This window comes from Dermacentor albipictus, chromosome 2 (genome assembly GCF_038994185.2).
Source record: "Dermacentor albipictus isolate Rhodes 1998 colony chromosome 2, USDA_Dalb.pri_finalv2, whole genome shotgun sequence".
NCBI classification, from domain to species: Eukaryota; Metazoa; Arthropoda; class Arachnida; order Ixodida; family Ixodidae; genus Dermacentor; species Dermacentor albipictus.
In genome coordinates, this window is record NC_091822.1 from 37,985,181 (window position 1) to 38,007,974 (window position 22,794).

Genomic DNA, 22,794 nt, shown 5'->3' on the forward strand with positions numbered 1-22,794 from the left:
ACTAAGAGTTCTCAGTTAGCGGCGTACTAAACTTTCCGTTCTGATTTATAATAGAAATAAGTATCTAGCGGAAGTAGAATTCGCTAACCTTCTGACATTCTCACGTTTACTTTCGTTCTACTTTTCTTCCTTTTTTATTGCTCTTGGTTCAGGTTCACAATGTTTTACATTACCGTCTTGTCGTGGTTTGTAATTTACAAGTTTTCCTGTCGGCACTTACATGATAAACGTTGTCGTTCTTGGGTCAAGCTTTCAATATTTCGGGAAGCGTTTCATGCAGCATCTAGCCTTTCACATTGTCTGCGTTGTTATAGCTCTAGCTTCCAGCACTATATGGTCATTTCAGTCTCCTCGAATATTCGCCAGTTGGCAGTCATTTCCCATACATTTCTGTTGTTTCTGAAATTCATTGCATGATTTTTGCAAGTGGCAATCTACAAAAAGTGGTCTTTTGTCCTTAAAAATCAGAAGAAGCCATGTATGAAGAACCTTTTTAATGATTCCTGAGGTAGAAACGAGGCGTCGAAGAGCTCCTGTGAGGTTGCTTGTTGTGTCTTCTTTGATTTATTTTACCACGAGCTGGCATTATGTACAGCAGCTACAGTTTTAGGTCACCGGCTTTTGTGTACTTGAGGCGTCAGGATATGCGGACCAACATAGGGATAGCGGTGGATGAGGCTTCATATTGTATCGTGTGGAGCGCAATGAGCGGAGCAACAAAGCATTGCGTGAGCATTAGCCCTTGTAGCCATAGCTGCCATAACCATATCCTCCGTATCCTCCGTATCCTCCGTATCCTCCGTATCCACCGTAGCCACCGTAGCCACCGTAGCCGGCTCCGTAGCCGGCTCCGTATCCGCTACCGAGGCCTGAGTGAGCAACCAGGGCGCCTCCGTTATGCACCTTGTGGACGTGGTGCACAGTCCTCACGAGGAAGGCTGGTCCAGCCACGGCCTTGGCGAAGGCAGGGCCACCGTGAACGAGGGCGACGCTGCTGCCGATGCCGACGCCTCTGACACCGTAACCACCACCGAGCCCGTAGCCGAGAGCGGAGCCTCCATAGCCGAGACCATAGCCGAGACCGGAGCCAAGGGCAACATTACCAGCCATGGCGGTGGCGAAGGCCGCGCAGAGAAAGACGACGATGCTCTGCATGAGAGAAAAGTGAGAGAAGATAGAAATTAACTAATTAAAAAAACATTGCACATTGTGGCCCCCTTAGCTATCTCCCTGAGTCTAAAGGGGGATGAGGAGGAACAGTTACTACGGAGAAATTAAAGTGGTTGGCCTGAGCTATGAACAACCTCGCCTAACAGTATTTATCTTCACAGTACGTGCTACATGCAGGCAGCTTGCCAAAGTAAATGCCTTTAGCCGCTTTGAATTATTTTTTTCGTTCGATTGATACCAGAGAAAAGATTAGGCGACTAGGTCGGATAACTCAGCACCAATGACGCTTCAGTTCTGAAGACAATCGAGTGGCCTTGCGTCCGGCGCTCCATGCGGTTCGTCGCCACTCCGAAGTTACGTCAACTCAGCACAGTTTCATCGCTAATACAAGAGTGCTAGTTCAGGTGCATGTTATGTAATCCCAGGCGGCCGAAATTCGCCGCTCTTCACAAGCACACTTCTTTTTGACGGCCCGATTTAGCTTTGGAAATATGCATTTGTACATTCTTATTGTATTGTTTACGTAATGTAAAACTGCAATTATCTCATGACCGAAAAACGTATTTTAAAGCTTTTATCTTGTTGGTGTCATTAGCATTTCGAACACTATCATGGAGAAACATACCTAAGTAAACAGCGGGCACTCGAGCCGTTTTGCGGCCGAGCAAGTAAGGGTCTGACCACCCGCACGGTGGTGTAGCGATTCGCGCTTCCACTTCACCTCATAGCTAGACAGCTCATCTTGCGCCTGTGTGGTTACGTCCACGGATCCCGTTTCCAGAAAAATATTGGTGCTCCGCCAGTGATCTTCCGTTGGTTATACACCCACCCTACTGCGCCTTTCCACATGACGCCTCGGTCGTGCGGTAAGGAGTTTCCTTTTGTCTGCAGATATAATTTTGCTGTTTCTTGCGTTAAGAACATTGCAGGCAGAACGTTTCTTATGCTGGGTGGGCGTCTATTGTACGTGTCACATAGCATCCGAGCCGTGGCACCCGTTTACCGTGCAGCCCCCCCCCCCTTGTTTTTGCTCCTTTCTTTTCAGGAAGAGCATTTGCACTGCTTCCAACGCGTAATTTTCCTAAACTCACTCGCAAGAGCTTCCGTTAGAAGCAAAGAACTTCTTATATGTGATTAATCTCTACTGCAGCAGACAATCGTTTCCTTTTGCGTGGCTCGAGCATTGCAATGCGCATTTGGGGCGCTATAACGTAAAACTATTCCAAACTTTTCTATTCCAATTCTGCTATCAGCCCTCCGCGATTGGTCAAAAACTTTTTTCGACCACCCCCCATTTCTCCTGTCTGTCACGCGACGTTACAAAAACCGCAATACCTCCCCATCTGATATGATGTGTGCACACTCATTATGCATGATTTGACAGAAAAATGAAAAACAGTTATTTCTGATTCGACCCCTTTTCGCCATTAGCCCTCGGCTATTGGTAAAAAGTTTTCGGGCTGCACCCACTTCACCTACCTGTCACGCGACGTCACAAAACCGCACGAACCCACCGCGTCAAAGTGACGTGTACGCGATAAAGATGCATTAATATGCCGAACAAAACTGATTTTTTTTCGGAATAGCCGCAGGCTGTCCCGTTCCGAAAGGAATAAAAGATAGCTACCACCGATCGCTGAGACGCTGGCTATTCGCACCTGCCGGAGAGCATGGGTGTATTTGCGTATAATAAAACTTCTTGCGTGACCGTGTAACGTTTTTAAGCACTTTCGACACGTTTACTACCTCATTCTGCCAACTCTTCTTTGCTGAGGGTCAATTTTAGCTTCATTGTTAAGCTTCCGTTGCATGCCGCCGCGATTTTTGACCAGCCACCACAAGCTAAGCAAGGGAAAGCCGACCAATAGCAAACGCCGGCACCACCCTCTTCATCCGGTTATCGGTTTTCAGTGCACTGGCTCTGCCCTAGTGAATCCCTCTCCACTTGAGCGTTCTCCTCGCCTCTTGTCAGCCAATTAGATACAACAAGCCGCTCAGTGTAGGCAATGTTATTCGTTTTTCAAGCAAACAACAGGTACCTCCTATGAACGAGGAGAGCGTTTGATTGGTCTGTTCAGACAACCCTATGAGTGACCACCCGGTGCTTGCGTCGGTGGTTACGCAAATTTGACGTCAGGAAATTGGAATAGAAACATATTGGAATAGTTTTACGTTATAGGGCCCTGGTATCGTTTTGGGAAGGATGTTTACTTCACGGCAGGCTGCATGCGCCTGGCCTTGTTCGCAAGGGTCACTTTAACTTGACTCGTTGCTTGTCATTGCTAAAACACTCTGCTTGTAGTTTGTGTACTTATCAAGTGTGTGATGCAGTGTTCTTTCTGTCCAATTGCCTATGTAAACAAGAAAAAGAAATAATTTTTTTTATATGTAGGCACTGCTTCCTATTGTGTGCAACACAGAAAAGTGGCTCAGAAGCGACAAATGAATTGAAATAAAGAGAGCCCTGATCAGTTTATATTTCGAATCTGCACGAGGTGATTCAGCTTTGCTGGTCCTTGGCGGCTTCGAGAAGCTTGGCGGCTTTTCCAATAAGAACTTTGCGATCCGCAATTTTATTACGTTGATATGTACGACATGTATCGAAAGGAAATATCAACTCTTGTGCTCCACTAGAGACGACGTATTGAAGATTTTTGCAGCCAATGGCAAACCAGAATCGAAAGCATTTTTATCGAAACCGAAATCAAAACAAAGCTAAACCACACGTCTAAAATGTCGGGAGACAAAATTAGTGATCTGACAAGACGCTCATAGCGCTGGCGGCAAAGCAGTAATCCGGCCGCCGGGCCCTGCTGGAGTGTCCACTCTTTACCAATATGTTTCTCTATGACACTGCTACGGAATCATTAATTCACACGTGTACGGCAACGCGGTGTCACTGACGAACTCACCAATGCGTTCATGGTGGCTGTAGGGGCGACGGCTGCTGCTTAACAGACAATGTTTCTACGTGCCTTCGCAGGCTCCTTATATACGCTGCACGGCTCAAGGAAGGCATGGCGTGGCCGCAACGGGGGTCACGTAGCCGGCGACGCGTTCCGGCCAGCTGTGTTATCTCGTGCACCGTGCTCTCGCCCCCTATTTCCAATCGGAAGAAGAGCAGCCGCGTTTTCAGTGCCATCTTTTCTTTTGTAGGGCATTCCCGCGGGCTTACGGTGCTCCCCGGGCTGCGTAAGCGGAAGCAGAAGATACGGGTGCCAAAGGGCGCGGATTGCATCGCCTATGGGGCGGGGCATTCGTTCGTAATCTCGCCCTACGGGCACATCCCCGCAAATAATGCAGGCAAAAGAAAATCGCATATTTGGGCCCTTCCCGTCCATTGGTGTGTGCGGAAGATTCAAAGCATCTTCATCCACCGAGCGAGTATGGAAGGAGGAAAACTTATCGGTACCGTGGCACGAAAGAATCAAAGGCAGCATTTACAGTGTAAGCCTTATTGTATCATCGAAGCATGTGCCAAAAAGACATCACGAGAGCGTTTGTTGTAGTTTTACCGCGAGCCTGGGGAGTTTGCGCTACTGACGTGAAAAACGGCAAACTACAGCGCCAAGGGCCTAATTCCTAATCAGCTTGTTTATTCTCCATCTTTCTTTGCTGTTTATTCAGTGATGAGCAAGTAAGAAAATTCTTCAATGAAGAGCCCACTATCCCAAACATCAGAAATAAACTGCAGTTACTAAGGAATGTACAATATATCTGTAAATAAAATATTCGGCAGTGACACTTCGGAGTGCTTACGCGTGGGAATGCGAAAGCACTACACAGTCTATAAACCGCGGAACGCCATGAACGCGGTGATGTTATAAGCTCTTACCTTGGTGCCAATTTGTCCCCATTGGCTGCACCATCACCTGTTCAATGACCCACGTACTAGGCCACAGGTTTAATCAGCTAGATGTGTGCCACATGACGTGCGCATTGACGCACTAAGCACACCTTTAGTGAATTAGAACCGCAGAGCTGCCGTGAAGTAGGAGGAGCGTGCTCGTGTCGTACCCCAAAGGCTGCAGTTCGATTCCCACCCAGACCTAAATATAAAAAAAATTTCTTTCCAAAACCAATAAATTACATGGTTTGCGGGAACCTTCGTGTGAACTTTGGCGTCAATCCGAGCATTTTCTTATGTGTCCTTACTCAGTGCGCCATCGGCAATTTTCGGTAGTTTGTTAGTGAAAATTTTATCGAGCTCTAGTAGTTGTGGATGAAGAAGTGCAGCGTTCATAGCTTGTGTTCACATCGGCTCTATCTTCTTGAAATGGTTTAGCCGCGATTTTCTGTGGATACCAGCCCTAATTTTCTATCATTCGAACCGTGAGACCACAAGGACTCTGTAGATACCAAGGTGTCAGGTGGGAAATTTATTTTCCTGGACTGCGACCGCTTTTGTGTTACGAGCACGCCATCGCCGCGCTAAGGTTAAACGCGTGCGCGAGGTGCTCGGCCTACCAGACTACCTGGCACGTTCCCGCGGGTGTCCGTGCGAGCTCTGCTTCTACGCACAAGCCCCTGGCCAAATCTGCGAAGCATGGAAGTCCAAGTATGTGGCAAAGATATTTCCCCAAAAGAGTTAACCGCCAGATGGGCTGGTGTACCGCCCGTTCCCGTCGGTGTATCGCCCGTCGCCCAGACGAGCAACGGGGCCGAAAACTATTGCAAGAACAACGTCGGACACAAGACTCTCGCTCTCGCTATAGACCCAGGCTGCAAGTTAGAACTAAGGTTCTCAAGGCCGGGCGCTACCACTACCAGCAAACGAGACCAAGATCATCATCAGACCCAAAGGAGCACTCAATATTTCAAACGTCGGCAGCTCTACAGTGACTGCAGCCATTCTTCAAACAACGCAACTGCTCAAAAGACAGTGAAAACGACACAATTTGCTCGAAGAAGCAGCAAAACATCAAGGTGAAAAGCACGCCCAGCCCGCAAAATGCGGACCGGTACGTAAGAATCAAGTCCATCTAAGTCAACGGGGAAAACCACGAGGTCAGCGCGTAAAAGCCGCTTAGATAATACTACCAAAGGACTCATCAGAGGCATCCCTCTCACCGATAACGCCAGACAACTCGACGCTAACATCATAAATGATCGTAATCCTCTAGCCCTGGCCGCAAAGCGAATCGGTTCCACCTCGACCATCGTCATTGCCTTCGACGGACCTGACGTACCATACATTGCTCGGTATGGCGCAACACTGATCCCATGCTCCCTGTACCGCAAGCAGATCGATATCTGTTACCACTGCGGTCGTCTCGGGCACCGCATGGACGTTTGCCCGTACCCTAATAACAAGATCTGCCGGGGCTGCGGAGCTCGCAACCCAGATCAAGATCATCAGTGTACACCCAAGTGTACGTTGCGTGGTGGACCCCACCCAACAGCGGACAAAGCTTGCATTGCCAGAGACAAAACGCCGTACGTTATACGAAGACGCCTCGGAGAACACCAAGTAGCGCAGCATTCAGCCCTTCAATGAGAATATTTCCCGTCCATGAAGACCAAGCACCGTTCCCGGTCCCGCTCCCTCTCCAGACCGACGTCAGACCGAGGTCATTCCAGATCAAGATCTACGTCGACTCCAGGAGCCACATATACCTCAGAAAAGGTGAGCTTCGCAGAGGCACTGCAGGGCGTCTCGCGAAAGGGTCACGTAACCCCCCCCCCCCCCACTGCCTAAACCCAACACAGACAACACAGATAGCTAACACCTTCAGAAAGAGAACGCAGTGATGCGTGATGTAATCCAAAAGCTTACCCAAGAGGTTCACAGCCTCAAACAACCCAACACCCCAGAACCCACTACCAACAGCCAACCCGAAGAACTCTCAAGACCAGCCCCAAAAAAGCGACTCCTCCAAGAAGAAGCTCAGGGCCAAGTATGCTCCGAAGTCAAGGATATGCTCGTAACACTCCAAAGCACGGTGGAAACATTAAAGAATTCTCTAATCACCCTCATGCACAGAGTCACCGCCGCGGAAGCTAATATTGAAACCCTTTTCACACAAACAGCTTCCACCGCTCAAGCCGTAGCCATGAACACCACAGGAACCGTCGCCGCCACCCTGCCACCTGTGGCATTCCCTATCCTTCATCATGGCCCACACTAACACTGGCACAATATTGTGGCAGTGGAACTGCTGAGGCTACCTCCATAAACAACCCGTTCTCCGTCAACACCTCCGTAGTGCTTCATGTCAACCCGACGTAATCTTGCTCCAGGAAACACACGATACTTCGGTCAACCTTCCAGGATATCAATCTTTCACTACGAACAACGCTCCACATGGAGTCTTCACACTCGTTCGAAAAAGAATTACCGAAATAGAACACGATCTCAACGATCGGCGCATCGAACACCTCTTCATTAAGCTCATCCCGCACAGAAAACTAAAGGAAGGATTATTTGTCCTCAATATCTACAATACTCTATCTCAACGCCATAGCCGATTTATAACCCTCTTCATAAAGGCCTTTAACATCGCATGCAGCAGCCCCTTATCATGGAAGGTGACTTCAATTTCCCGCACACAGGATGGGGTTACAGACACAGCTCTGCTGCATGTCGTAACGTATGGCGAGACTCCCATGATCTGGGGCTTACACTCATTACTGGCCCAGCTTTCCCCACTCGCCTCGGCACTTCTACTCAACGAGACATGACACCAGGTCTCACTTTCACCAAAAACGCAGACAACGCCCATTTGCTCAACACCCAACACGACCTCGGGAGTGATCACTCTATCATCAAAATTACTCTCCCACACCTAATAGCCGTTATGAGAAGAACAAGGGACTTTACTTGAACGAACTGGGATGCGTTCCGTAAACCCCGTGCAACAGCAACGACGGACACTCCCATTATCGACATAGAATCATGGTCATGCGACCTAGTGTCTGATACTAAATCGGCCACCCGCATTATCATAACAGATGCCCCGACTGAGCGCATGGACAGTTGACTCGCCCACCTTATCGAGGCCAAATAATCCATCTTATCCAGATGGAAGGGACAACGGCTCAATAGAAGACTCAGATGGAAGGTCGCACTTCTCAACAAAGAAATCGAAGCACACTGCCGCATTCTAAGTCAACAGCAATGGACAGAGCTCTGTCACTCTATAGACGGGCAACTCCACCAACCCCGCTCGTTTAAAATTCTCAAACATTTGATTGATAGCACCACCACCTGCTCATATGAACAAAATCGCCTCAGCAAGCTTTTATTCGCAGAAAGCAAGACGCATGGCCAGGACCACGTTAAGAATACTTATGTCAAAAGTACATCCCATCTGGGCCCACTCAACCTCACGGGCCATGCACAGGGACTTTCAACGCTGTCCTTGATGAAAATTTCAGCGTGGCAGAGATTCATGCTGCCCTGCATAAGCTGAACAGCCGTTCGGCGCCAGGCCCAGATGGTGTTACGAATAAAACACTAAGAAATCTAGATGACCCCTCGGTGCAACAACTCGCCGAATACATCAACAACTGCTGGCGCCAGGGATCCATTCCCCCGACATGGAAAACGGCCAAAGTAATTCTCATCCCCAAACACGGTAAGCCATCTAGCCTCGCCAATCTCCGGCCCATATCGCTAACTTCATGTGTAGGCAAGGTCGTGGAGCACGCACTCCTAACCCGTGTAAACACTCACCTCGAAGACACATGTGCTTACCCCCACTCGATAATTGGCTTTAGACAGCATCTTTCCACCCATGACGCTATGCTCCAACTTCAGCATCAAATCCTAGATGGAAAATGCCGTCACACGAAGGCGATCTTGGGCCTCGACCTCGAGCACGCCTTCGATAACATAAGGCACTACACCATCCTCGAACGCATCTCCTTGCTCAACCTTAGAGAACGCACTTACAACTATGTAAGAGACTTTCTATCCAATCGGAAGGCCTTCCTGTCGGTCGGAGACATTCAAAAGGAGGAACTCTCCCTCGGCAGCACGGGCACACCGCAAGGCTCTGTTATTTCCTCAATACTGTTTAATCTGGTTATGCTCGAATTAGCACAAGAACTACAAAAACTCAACGGCATTGAACACACCATATACGCTTACGACATTACAATCTGGGCTGCAAAGGGCAGTTACGGCCAAATCGAAACTTCCCTACAAGACGCCATTGACGCCACAGAAAATTATCTTGAAGGCACGGGACTCCGCTGTTCCCCTGAAAAGTCGGAGCTTCTATAGCGTCCCACACTCCGTGAACGTCCCCCGCGGGGTTCCACGAATAAACGCCAATACGAGGAAATAGAGCTTAACCTGAGGGATGGCATCCGCGTTCTTGGTATGAACATGGAAGCCAACGGAGCTAACTCTACGGCTATCTCCAAGATCCTTCGACAGACCGCTAATACATCCATACTGCTGAAACGAGTGACCAACCGACGAGGGGGTATGAAGGAAGAAAGCCTCATCCACCTTGTCAAATCTTTTATCGTCTGTCACATTACTTACCTTGCGCCCTCTCTTGATTGGTACAAAGCTGGACTAAATGGACATCATCATCAGAGGAGCCTATAAGCAGGCCTTAGGACTACCCAACCACACCAGCACGGAACTTCTAGTACAATTAGGTATCCACGACACGCTAGACGAGTTAATCGACGCCCAACGTCGATCTCAACTATAGCGGCTTAGCGTCACGGAAACGGGCCGCAGTATTCTAAAGAAGCTTAATATCACCTATCGCCGTCAACATGGAGACAAACACCCAATACCATGCGACATTCAGTAATGGATACACGCCAACCCTATTCTAAAAAAACATGCACCCAGACCATAGCAAAGAACGCAGCAAGGAACTAGCTACCTCCCTCATCAAAGCTTATGCCAACACCGCGGACGCCACCTTCGTCGACGCAGCTGAGTACCAAGATGGATGGCGCTTTGCGGCAGTTACCACAGCAGGCGGCTTGCTCCGATATGCTGCCAGCATCGTTACCAAAAATGCCGAGACGGCCGAAGAAGTGGCCATCGCCCTGGCCACTCTTGACCCAGCCTGTCACACCATACTGAGCGATTCTCGCGCAGCAATCAACTACATCAAAGGTCGTATTTCTCAGCAATCACTCCATACCTTACAACAAGCCCCGCATCCATCTGAAAAGCAAATCACCCTCGTCTGGATCCCAACACACGCTGGCGTTGTCCACCCGCACATCACCAACCTCAACGAGGTTACACACTCCGTAGCACGAGGACTAGTCAACCGTGCCGGAGACGGTGCAGGCGCACCCGCAGGACGCGACCGCCTTACAAGATACAACGACCTTGTGAAGTCATTTTACCTCGCAAGAAGAACCTTCCCCACCTCTCACCGCAAGTTAAGGAGAGCACAGGCAACCATCCTTCGCCTGTTACAGACGAATACATACCCTCCCTCACACGCTATCACACTACATACCCCGACATCCACCCGAGCCAGACGTGCAAGGTCTGTAAAACTGAATCAGCAACACTACCCCCATGCTATGGGAGTGCAAACATCAATACCCAGACCTTAATCCCGTGACCCTCTCCTCGAGATGGCACGCCATCCTGCGTAGCTCCCATCTCGACGACCAACTCTGGGCGACCCAGCAGGCCTACGAAGCGGCGAAGCGGCAAGACCTCGGCGTCCCATCGTGGGAGGCCTAGGCCCAGCCGACTGAAGTGCTGGTGCTCATTAAAGTTCTCTCTCTCTCTCTCTAGTAGTTGTGTTCTTCTGCGGCTAGGGTGGATACTTCAGGGGACCTTTCCTCCTCCATCTTCCGGTCACGCCGGCTGCGATGGGGTTTCGCTCAATGGGGTATATAAGGCTTTCTCACTAATAAATTAACTTCCGGGTTCTTACGTGCCAAAACGATCAGATGATTATGAGGCACGCCGTAATGAGGGACTCCGGAATATTTTTTTTTAGTATGTAGGTTTCAGTAATGTGCACCCAATTCACGGTACGCGAGCGTATGCGCATTTCGCCCACATAAAAATGTGGCCTTTGCGTCCTAAGCTTGATCCCTCCCCCTATTGCTTAGCTTCGCAACGCCAAAGCCACTACACCACCTTGGCGGGTGAGGAAGTATGGTGAGCAACAGATCATCACTTAGTTCTGGCGCAGCCTGTTATAGAGTATAGAACGTGCTGTATCGGTGACGGGCGAGCAGGATAGCCGCAGCGAGTGTTACCAAAGCATTCCTTGTGAACTTTATCAAATACTATAATGTCATCAAGCGTCTTATCGTCCCCATTGGTCCAATCTATGCTAGAAGCAAGAATAGAGAATTTTATGAATTGTTACTTAATACCCGCCGTCAAGCAACAACCGATGTACACACAAGAGTATGTGTTGTAAAATGCAAGAATATTTATTACAGCAAATGGCCTTAGATTCTATTCGACAAGTACGAAGGGGCGGAATAAAAAGAGAAAGAGAGAAATTTGATAGGTGCAAAAATCAAGCTGGTCCATGAAGCCGACACTTACAAAAAATGCCTCCCGCTATTTGGTGTTAGTGCGGGGTTTGTATGGTATTGCGTTGCTGAGCTGGAATGCCCATGTGACGGGGTAAAACGTGGCTGGTGTGCTACAGCACGAGTGTATGAAACATGTGTGGGATACATCGCGTGGCTTAGCGTGCGATGTGAGAATGTGTTTATCTCTAATTTGCGCGCGTGCACATTGCGTGGGGCGAGGGGAATTTCCGTCTTTGTAGTCTGAAGTATTGGAGGATGACTCGAAGCTGTGTGGAAACGGTCGCGGTCACTGCCACTTGCGATCGTTTCGCAAAGAGGTGCGGCAGGCGTGCGCTCGAGCCGAGGCATGAGTCTTCAGATTGCAAGTGAGATATTCGCGGTGGAGCGTCTAGATAATTGGGGCTGTTTCCGTAAGGCTAAAGTTAGTAAGGTACGAAGCGCTTCCTATGTAATCCTTCCGGTTATGATGCAATATTTAGGTTTCGTGAAATCTCACAAGCGACAGGGAATGAAAATAAACTTAAATATTGTAAGAAAGCGGAAGCTGTTTGTTTCACTTAACTATATCAGCACGAGCTCAAGTCAGCCACCCAAATTTCATGATACATCTAGAGAAAGCCACGTGATCGGGCGATGAAACGCGACTAGATATTCACTGCGAGAACTCTTTGACAAGAGTAAGGGGCCTCTGCGCTACCTGAAGAAGAAGACACCTCGAATTCAACAATGGACAACTGCTGTAGTCACTGCCGTCAATTCGAAAGCACGACCTTCGGCAGACGCCCAATCAGTTACCCGCCCTCGAGGTGGCCATTAACCAGTACCATATGATTCTTTACCGCTCACCCACTGTCATGTGCGCACTACCCTTTAGACAAAATGTATACGAAATGACCACCTGTCAATCAATGCCGAGCGCAGAGCTGTGAACATCTCAGCTCTATGGCATAGTGCTCGAGATGATCTCGAGAGGAAAGTGTTGGATTTTTTCTGAGCGCCTAATGCAAGTATAAACGGCCCACTGGCGCAGCGTTGATGTAGCTTGGCAAAATGGTGTTGAAATAGCAGCTACTTAGGGCACGCATTTCCTTTTTGAATATTCAGAGAAGCTCTCTTATCATACGTCCGAAAACATAACCATTAGAACATCCCTCTTTGTCCTTTCGATGCGTCTGTGAGAGAAAAAAGCACTTTCGGGAGCATCCCTATGATCATCAGAAATAAAAGAATCATCTGACAGCAATTGCAAATCAGGGAAATAAATATCTGCGGCCTTGGGAGGTCGCCAGATCCGCACAGGTGCAAATGGTGTTCGGACCTATGTTTTATGCAACGAAGTGTCCTCTGCATGTTGCTATCGATGAACGAAGAAACCTTAACTCCGTCATTCGCCTAGGCAAGCAATGCTTGGGGAAAAAAAATCAATTTCCGACTCATGCATACCTACTTGGGTAACTGAGTGGCATTATGCGGCTTTGCTAAAGTCTGAGGTAACAGCATATATGCGATTACAACGAAAAATAGTCGCTCACCAAACTTCAAGTATCACGAGCTTTGATATAGCGCTTTAGCGTGGAAAACTTTTCACATACACCGGTAGGCACAGAAAAAAGCGCAAACTAAACATTCTTCGAAAAGAGGCGAGCAACCACACGCGCTGTAATACGTTGCTGACCAGCCATCGCCAGCTTTCTTTACATTGTTGCAGTGCTCCCAGATCCTATTTATTGTTCAGACATTGCCTTGACTGCCCTCGTAGCATGTAGCACACGATAGTCGTATCGGGTGCACGACGCCTACTCTGCATATACGAAGGATGTTCTGTGGTTCTCGTCACACCGTACCCTTTTATCAGCAACTGGTTTGCTGCTTTTCCATAGTTTTGTTAGCTTGTTCGGGGACGTTAAAACCACACGAAAGTGTGTACTAGCTTCCAACTTTTATTGCGATACCAAATATATGGGGAGTTCAGGCACATTTCTGCCGCCAGCGTCGCCGTCGCCGTGAGGTTCAGAACAGAGTCCAAGAGCGACAAAATCGTCGCCACTCGCCGTATGATGTATGCGCAAGCGAATGCGTTCGAGGGTGAGCCAGCCGCTCAATCTCGCACAGGCAAGGGAGGGAAGCCGGGCGGAAGCGTGCCGTCGGGGAGGTGCGTTCTACTCCGGGCCGCTGTATATTGAAAGCCGTCTCCGACGGGGACAGCGTTCGCCGCGCACTGTGTTTTTTTATGACTTAGTTCGCGCTGATGCGAGACCCAGCGCGAAGGGTCACTTCGCTCGCTGCTGCTGCCGTGCATATTGAAAGCGAGCTTCCGCGGTCATCCAGTGTGATGTGTTCCTGTTTGCTTGTGCGCTAGTAAAACTATGCTTGTTGATTTAGTTAGTGTGCCTATGTTTACGAGTGTACACGTCTGATAAAGCTGCTATCTTTACTTTGTATAGCTGTCCACTAATTTGCTGTCGGAATCGGTGCTTCGTTTTCCGAGCGAAACTGTTACTTTTTATGTTGTGGGATATTTTGTGCAGGTATGGCATACTGGCAATCTGTCCGGTGCCATCGAAGACAACTGTTGTATACGCCTGGCAGTTGGAAGGTTGGTTCCTGAGTACGGCTTCGGCAACCAATAGAATAATGTGGTCGGGATATCCTCTTTGCGTGAGGCGAGCCTTTTGGCTATCAAAGCTGTTCCCTATAAGTTGAGAACATAATTTGTTTCGGACATTATGAAGGCTATGTATGGCGATGCTCCTTTTAACCAATTTGTATTGGGAGGAGCTAAATGACAACAGTGGCTTGTTTCGCCTAGGTTGGTATGACAAGCACGTACGGTTTGCATAAAAATGAAAACGTATATTGAGTAATCTCAGAAAAATTGCCGCCGGGAATTTCATGCGGGAGTTCCGAGAGCTGCAGACATACTCGAACGCGTGTTTGTAAATAAGAGGCTTCAAATTCAAAGGAATACTTCTCACATTTAAACAAAAGCATGTAGTCATTTATGCATCTAAAACATTTAAGAACTTTTTTGCCGGTAAGGCAAGTCAAGAGGATTCGAAATTACTTACGAATCTTGGAACTTAATTACATGACACCGCGCCTGTTCAAGTGGCACTAGGCGGTGGCGAATTGTCGGCCTCTGCTATCACCCGCTGAACCTGCATTTGTGCGCATCGACGATCATTTCCAAGCTGATCTTGTTTTGTCATTCAGCGCGGTAAACATTTCTTGCTGTTTATGTTGTTCCTCTGCGCGAGTTGCACATACCAATCGTGGGGGATCCACGAAGAGTTATGTAGTTTGCAGAAAATGCGTGAAGAAGTTTAGAAAAAATAATACTAGGAAAAGCCGTGTTCTTCTGGGTATTCAAAGCGGAACAGTGAGACTTGCAGGTGTAGTTTATCTCGTTTTCTTCAAGCGCTTCACCGATCTTACGAAACTAGAAAGTGTATAGCCTCCAGATACCCCGCAACTAACGGACTTTCTTTAAACATATTTAGCCGGCGCAATACTGTCAAAAGTATACAGGTATCAGTAAACATAATTTTAGATCGAACAGGTCGGAAACTAGAAAATGCAACTAAACTGAATATGCGCCTTACTCCTATTTTCCGACAGAGCCAGTGATGTGAATGTTTTTTACAGCGATTGCTGATATAGATTTGCCGCCCAACTCTTTTTGATGTTGACCGGTTTAGGGCGATGGCGTTGCAGGAATCGCGGGCTGTTTCGAGGTAAGCATATAAACGTTTCTTGTTGTTGTTGTTTTTTTACAGTTTTATTTTTCAATGAAACTAGTTACCGCAGAAGCTGCAGCCGCCAAGTGCTATAGGATGAGTGAAAATGTACACGAATAGTTGTGCAAGTGTGCGGCACTGTACTGTGTATTGCCCCGTGGAAAAAGAGTACGCGTTCTGAATGTAAGACAACATGTATTTAGGGAAGGACGTGTATGGCGATGGGTTTATCATTAAACGAGGCTAACATAAACACGGAACCAATCAAGTCAAGTCAATTTATTTCAGCATTTCTTTTGTACAAACAGAAGAATGCTAGGACAAGCACAAAAAGCTGCTAAGCTGCAGCTTGACTGGGTGCCTGCCCCATCACTTGGCAGAAACAAGAGACAGTAAATACATTTGAGTGAAAAAAAATATATATATATATATATATATATATATATATATATATATATATATATATATATATATATATATATATATACATATATATATTTACAGATTTCAAATGGTCATGTAAAATCATGGGAAAAAAACACAAAGTACATCATATAAAATACTCAAAAATCTGTAGCGACTGCTCTGTTATAGTATGTCACTGAAAAATATAAAATAAACAGTAGCGCACAGAACAGCAAAAAACAGAAAATGCTAAACACATGACGTAATATAATTAGAAACCTTTCTACAAGAAAATTGAACAGAAGTACAACATAAATATTCCAATTTGATGTAGTAGTCTAATCATACAGTCAACGAACGGTCTATATCTTTTAAGAGCACCAGCGATTTAGTAAAAAAGTTTTCCATTTTTTGCGGGTTAAGTTATCGATGTCAATATTGTCTTTTTCCAGGTCACCTAAAAGGGTAGCTATGCGCGATTTTAACCTGTTTGTTCCATGACATGTTCTTGAAAAGGGAGTCAGCCAAGTGCTTCGATTTCTGAGCGTATAGGGTATGTCGGAAGGTTTTGTTAACGTGCATAAAGTAAGAAAGGTGGTTTCGTTTTGCTTAAGACTGTTTTTGTATTTTAATAGTAGAGTAAAGTCATACAATAGCTGAAATGGTGGTATGCCATATTTTAGAAACAGATCCTTTGTATGCGCATCGTGTGCTACATTCGCTATATGACGCAGTGCCCTTTTCTGTAGAGTACACATTTTCTGAATGTTCCTCCATGAAGTAGTTCCCCATATAAGAGTACAGTAGTTAATGTGAGTTGCAAAGAGAGCGTTATAAAGCAATAATTTAATCTTGTCCGTCAGTACATGACGAAGCCTAGAAAGCACACCGCACGCTCGTGACAGACTTGCACATACACGATGTACATGAGCATCCCAGCTTAAGTGTTCGGTGAAGATAACTCCTAGTGTTTTAACCTCACTCACAACAGCTATTTTTTCACTCCCTAGGTACAGATCAAGTGAATGGTTAACTGGTTTTTGAGAAGGGGTGAATAAAACTGATTTTGTTTTTTTGGTGTTAATTTCAAGTGAATTTGCCATACTCCAGGTGTGCACTTTTTGAAGTGTTGAGTTTGCTAAGCAAGAGAGCTCCTGAACATCGTATGCTTGAATGAATATGGTTGAGTCATCGGCAAAAATAATGAACTGCGCATTGTTACTAACTTTTACGATATCATTTATATATAGGTTAAATAAGATCGGCCCTAATATGCTCCCCTGGGGTACCCCTGCAACAATATCTTCTAAAGAGGAAAGGTGATTTGTGATTGCTACTGCTTGTTTCCTATGCTTTAAGTATGATTGTAAAAGAGAAAGAGGTAGGCCACGAAACCCATAGTATTCTAATTTAGCAAACAAGGTTCGATGACTTATTCTATCGAAAGCCTTGGAGAAATCCACAAAAATGCCTAGCGTTAATTTTTTGTCTTCAAAACCCTGTAATATTACTTCTTTCTGCGTTAGCAAAGCGAGTTCTGTGGACATGCGCTGGCGGAAGCCGAACTGTTGCGGTGATATAAGAGAGTGTTTTTCGCAGAACGAGGCGATTCTTTTACCAATTACTTTTTCCAAACCCTTAGAAAAAACTGGGAGAACAGAAACGGGTCGATAGTTTGAAAAATCGTTTTTGTCCCCACTCTTGTATAAAACTGTTACTTTCGCGCGCTGCATTTTTTCAGGAAAAATGCCTGTCGAAAGAGAAATGTTATATATGTGGTTAAGCACGTGCACAAGAAGGTCAAGTACATACTTTATTGGCCGTATTTGAAGACCATCAATATCTCGAGCTTTACTGTTCTTTAGGTTTGAGAATATGGAATAAATTTCCTCGGGTGTAGTCGGAGAAAAAAATGCGGAGTGAATGTTAGGTTCATTTAAAAAGCTCATAGCTGCATTGTTGTGGACGCCTGACACTAAACTAGTAAAGTATGTATTAAATTGGTCAGCTAGCTCTCGGCCCTTCATAAGCCTATTATTGGATGTAAGCTGTAGTTCATTGAACTGACTACTACGATTCAAGAGCTTGTTAAGTTCGCGCCATAAAGCTTCCCCTCGGCCGGTACATCGTAAGAACAAGTTTTCGTAATACAAATTTTTCGTATTGCGCAAACGTTTTGTTACATAATTTCTAAACTTTTTAAATGAGGCTAGGTCAGTAGGATCCCGTGTGTGGATGAACTTTGAGTACATTGCATTCTTTTTTTTTATTAAGTCCATACATTCAAGTGTAAGCCATGGCTTCCTTATTTTCTTAGGCTTACTTATCGTTCTAGGTCTAAACGAGTTGTCATGCGCTATTTTAAAAATTTCCATAAAAATTACATACGCCTCATCAGCATCTGTGCATTGAAATACTGGTGTCCAATCTATGTTTTCTATTTTATGACGAAACATATCCAGCGTTCTTGTGTTAATATCTTGAATGATAAATGTATCGGGATTATCTGTTCCGTTTCTTTGTAACTCATTTTGTTTGCAAAACATATATATGGGCAAGTGATCACTCACATATGCGGCAATGACGCCCGACGCAATGTTGCTGTCTGTGCAATTGGTTATAAACAAGTCCAAAATGGTTTCAGAAACGCAACTAATGCGTGTGGGTTCTGATATGACGTTCATGCAGTCAAACGAGGCAAGTAACAGTTGTAACTCACGGGAATGAGATGTGGGTTGTAGAATATTGATATTACAATCACCACCTATTACCAAGTCTAACTTATTAGAAGAGGAAAATTCGAGCAGTTTTTCTAGGAAACCAAGAAACCTCCCAATATTCCCATCAGGAGGGCGGTAGACAACTGCAAAAAGATGTTTTCCGCATTGCACGGCTAGTGTTTCATAATCATCGGTAATGTTAGAAAAGTCACTAATAATTGAACATGAGAGTTTAGCGGATACAAGTTGCGCTATGCCCCCACCTCGACGGTGCTTTCTATTTAAAAAGAACGTGTTAAAACCAGGTAAATGCAACACGTCCATATCAGAAACGTACCAAGTTTCTGTTATCATAATCACATGAAAATCTACGTTGAATGAAGAAAGAAGTGCTGTTAGGATGTCATGTTTGTTCACTGCGGATTGCGCATTACAGTGTAGAAAACCTAGATAATCGCGTTCAAAAGGGCATACTACATCTTTTGGGTCATTCATTGTAAGCCGTCAGACAGTGTTGACGTAGGCTTATCCGTAACTGTCTACTCCATTTTGTCCAAATCATTTTCGCAGGTGATCCGAATCACGTGAGACGTTTCTGTTTTTCTAGCGAACACCTTCCCTCCCTTCGTCCAAGCGAATTTCCAGTTCAGTGCTTTCTTTTTTGCAATCGTCATCCCAAGCAGCTTCTTTAACTGGGGACACAAGTGTTCGTTCAAGAACACGGGTTCTCTCACGCTATATCCTAGATCCTGTGTGGTGAACCTCGTTTTTCGCGCCTTCTCAACGACTAGATCACGCTTCGCTCGGCGACTGAAAGCTACAACAATATTTTGGCTTGCATTGTCCTTTCGGTTCGGAGTACGGTGACACACTTCAATGTCTTGCTCGCTTAGCGATACGCCAATCGTATCGCCAATCTTGCTAACTACTTCCACAAGATTTTCATTCTTTGACAACGGGATTCCCTTGATTTCTATGTTTCTATTTCTGGAGTACTGGTCCTGAGCCACTATTTGCAAGGTTGTTTCATGGGCTTGTTTTTGTAGAGCGGCAAGCTCACGTTTCAGTGGCTCCTGCATGGCCTTCAGATCTGCATTTTCTTTCCTTGTGTTTTCACACTCTTTCTTAAGGCTTTCATATTCCTTGCTGACAAATTCCAAGCTGTTCCTTAACTCTCTTATGTCTTTCCGAAATTCACGTTTCAGATCAGCCAGCTCTCGTTTAAGGTCAGCGACGTCGCCTCCCATCACCGTAGTTGATCAGGGCAAGGGCTCGAGATAAACTTGCAACGGCAAATGAAGCAGCAAAAAGGCAAATGGCAAATGGCAGCAGAGGCAGCAAGAAAACCAGCAGGAACCATCTGTTGACTATTCATTACGTTAAATACTTATAGAAGCAATCGAACGAGTTCCTTTATTGATGAATGAGCAGGTCGAGCAAGATTTTTTTTCAGTGAAGCTCTATATGGCTAGCCAATTCATCCGCCCGTCCATCTGTCTATCGTCTGTACTTCGAAAACTTCTCCGGCCCAACCTCATGCGCATGCGCGAAAAAAATGAGAAAGGAGGCACCTGATTACCTATCATCACCTTGATAGGACAAGACCTGTTTACTTCGATCCATGCCGTCACCCTACTTGGCCCGAAATTGTCATTGCCAATGCTTGCGTGGGGAACGAGGTAACGTCAAAATCACTGTTGCCTACACGGAAGCATACGCATTAAATTCTATGGCAGTCGGGCCAGGTAATGTGGCATCACGGATCGGAGTTAAAATGCCATCTGCTATCTAGGCGGTGTTGGATGAGCTGCGCCCGTATAGACGTCGCTCCTTTCCGTAACAGCCGAGCGCGCGCACTGCAGGTTTTGTCCGGCTCCGCAACCAGCAGGCCACGCGTCATACGTACTCCTTAACAGCAGACAGCTTTCGATCGAGGGCAAAAGAGCAGACTGGTGCAGACGAGCGCAAGCAGCAACTGCGCACAGAGGATCCGGCAGCCTACGAATGCGTCATTTAATGAACCATCAGGATTAACCCAGTGATAAACAGCGGGGCCGCATGTTTCAGCTTCGCTGCTTATCCATCTATACGGAGTGCTTGGGCGGCGATTTGTTAACATCAGAAGAAACATTAAAGATCACCTGCGGCCTTTGCAAAATCTATTGATCGAGCTGGATTACTCCTATAAGTAGTACATACATAAGAAATCAAAATGCATAATAAACAGTTTACCAAAGTTACATTAATCAGAGTGTAATCTACTTACTTTTGAACACATATCGCAAAATACGAATCCAAGCAAGTGGATTTATAAGGCACATTAACTTCTAAGAAATTCTGAAACTAAAGCTTGTGATAATAGATGGGCTGTCAAATTAGCGGTAATATACGTTCTTCCTCCTCTTATTTTTAAGCAATAATAATAATAATAATAATAATAATAATAATAATAATAATAATAATAACAATAATGCCACCTAGTGTTTTGAGCCAGCATTGCGTGCCCAGCAAAAACGGTGATTGAAGACGACGAAGTCAAGGATCTTGCGCCAGCTGGTGAACCGTCCTCCTTGTGTCTGACATTTTCGTGTCTGGCTGCTGATACTGCTGCTTATTCATGCCTGAGCGCGTGACAAACTGGTGGAGGTGCTGGGTAATCTAATCTATGCACCAAACCCGTCCGAGCAGCAGGAGCTCCAGCCCCGTACCGGTGGTTACGCCTGTACACCGCGCCAGCAGAAGGATCCGTGGACAAGCCCCTGAGTTTGGACTCCTCCTAGAGAAAATGGCAGCTCCGACCACCCCAACCGGTATGGAAGGCACAACGCCGATTCATTGTACGCTATTCAATCCGCGAACGCCGAATCTCTTCCACGGCGCCATACATGAGGACGTTGAAGATTGGCTGTTGCACTATGAACGTGTTGCCGCGTTCAACAAGTGGGATAACGCAGACAAGCTAAAAAATGCCTATTTCAGCCTTAACGATGGCGCACGTGTATGGTACGAGAACCGTGCAGATGCCTTAACTTCATGGGCAGAATTCAAATGGCGGATTCTTGAGACGTATGCGAGCCCTGATCGCCGAGAGCGAGCTGAGCGTGATCTCCAGTCCCGTATACAAATGCCGAACAAGAGTGTCGCAATGTACGTCGAGGACATGACGCGTCTCTTTCGACGAGCCGACCCCAGCATGTCGGAAGAAAAGAAGGTGTGGTACCTGATGCGCGGAGTGAAAGAGCAGCTGTTCGGCGGTCTCGTGCGCAGTCCTCCCAAGACTGTGTCAAAATTTCTTTCCGAGGCCATCACCATGGAGCAGACTCTTCGCCAGCGGACACCATCATACGAACATCAAGTGAACACTGCCTCACCTACGGACTTCTTCGGAGCTCTCGGGGGTCACGTCGATTTCTTTCGAGAGCTCATTCATTCCGTGATCCGCGAAGAACTCCAGAAACTGTCGGTACCATCACAGCCGACGCTTAGCTCCTTGTCCAGCGTTCTCCGTGACGAAGTTCAGCATGCGCTAAAAGAACCACCCTTCAATACAGAAGCTCGACCGCTAAGACATGACAGCCCACATATGTCATATTCGCAAGCTTTGAGGCAACCTGCCCCACCTCCTTCCCCGCTTCGCGCCGGGCGCCCGGCCATGCTAGAGCCCGTCCAAGCTGCCTCGTATTACCAGGACTACCGAAAGGCCCCGAGGAAATCAAACGTGTGGCGGGCACCTGATCGCCGTCCCCTTTGCTTCCACTGTGGCGAAGCTGGGCATGTCCACCGACAGTGTTCCTATCGAGAGCTCGGACTACGCGGATTCTCAGCGAACTCGCCGCGACCTAGGTTCGGCCAGCGTCCTCCTGAAATTGAAGAATACGTTGCCCAGCAGCGCGGATCTCCATCAGCTCGACACCAGTCACGCTCCCCTTCGCCGCGGCGGTTTTCTCCGACTCGCCGTACGTATTCAAGCGTGGTGCAGGGTCAGTCGCCCAGCCCACGACGGGAAAACTAACCACAGCGACCTTTGGGGGCGAGGCCGCTCAGTCTCGACGTGCTCAAGGACCCCCACTGACGCGTACGCGGACCGACGATACATCGACGACGACGGTACCTGCTGATTACAGAAAAAGAATTTACTTGGACATTCCTGTACTGCTTGACGGTCGTGAATTGACTGCTTTAGTGGACACTGGGCCGGATTATTCTATAATCAGCGAAAAACTGGCCACCCTTCTGAAGAAAGTGACCACGCCTTGGAATCAAACGCCAGT

The 22,794-nt window shown here is 46.8% G+C and overlaps 1 protein-coding gene across 2 annotated transcripts in view; it reads right to left on the reverse strand.

The window, feature by feature from the left end:
* Positions 1–423: 423 nt before the first annotated feature.
* The window catches only part of LOC135918274 (shematrin-like protein 2), a 49,477-nt gene continuing 27,106 nt past the window's right edge, over positions 424–22,794 (reverse strand). Inside the window, exons 1-2 of one of the 2 annotated variants that reach the window (XM_065451941.2) lie at positions 4,083–4,152; positions 736–1,149 (exon numbers count right to left, since the gene is read on the reverse strand). In XM_065451941.2, coding sequence (XP_065308013.2) covers positions 736–1,149; positions 4,083–4,094 — 426 coding nt within the window. In that variant the 5' untranslated portion in view covers positions 4,095–4,152. Of the gene's footprint in view, positions 1,150–4,082; positions 4,153–22,794 lie in introns of those variants that run through there. The other variant, XM_070532827.1, reaches the window with a different exon arrangement.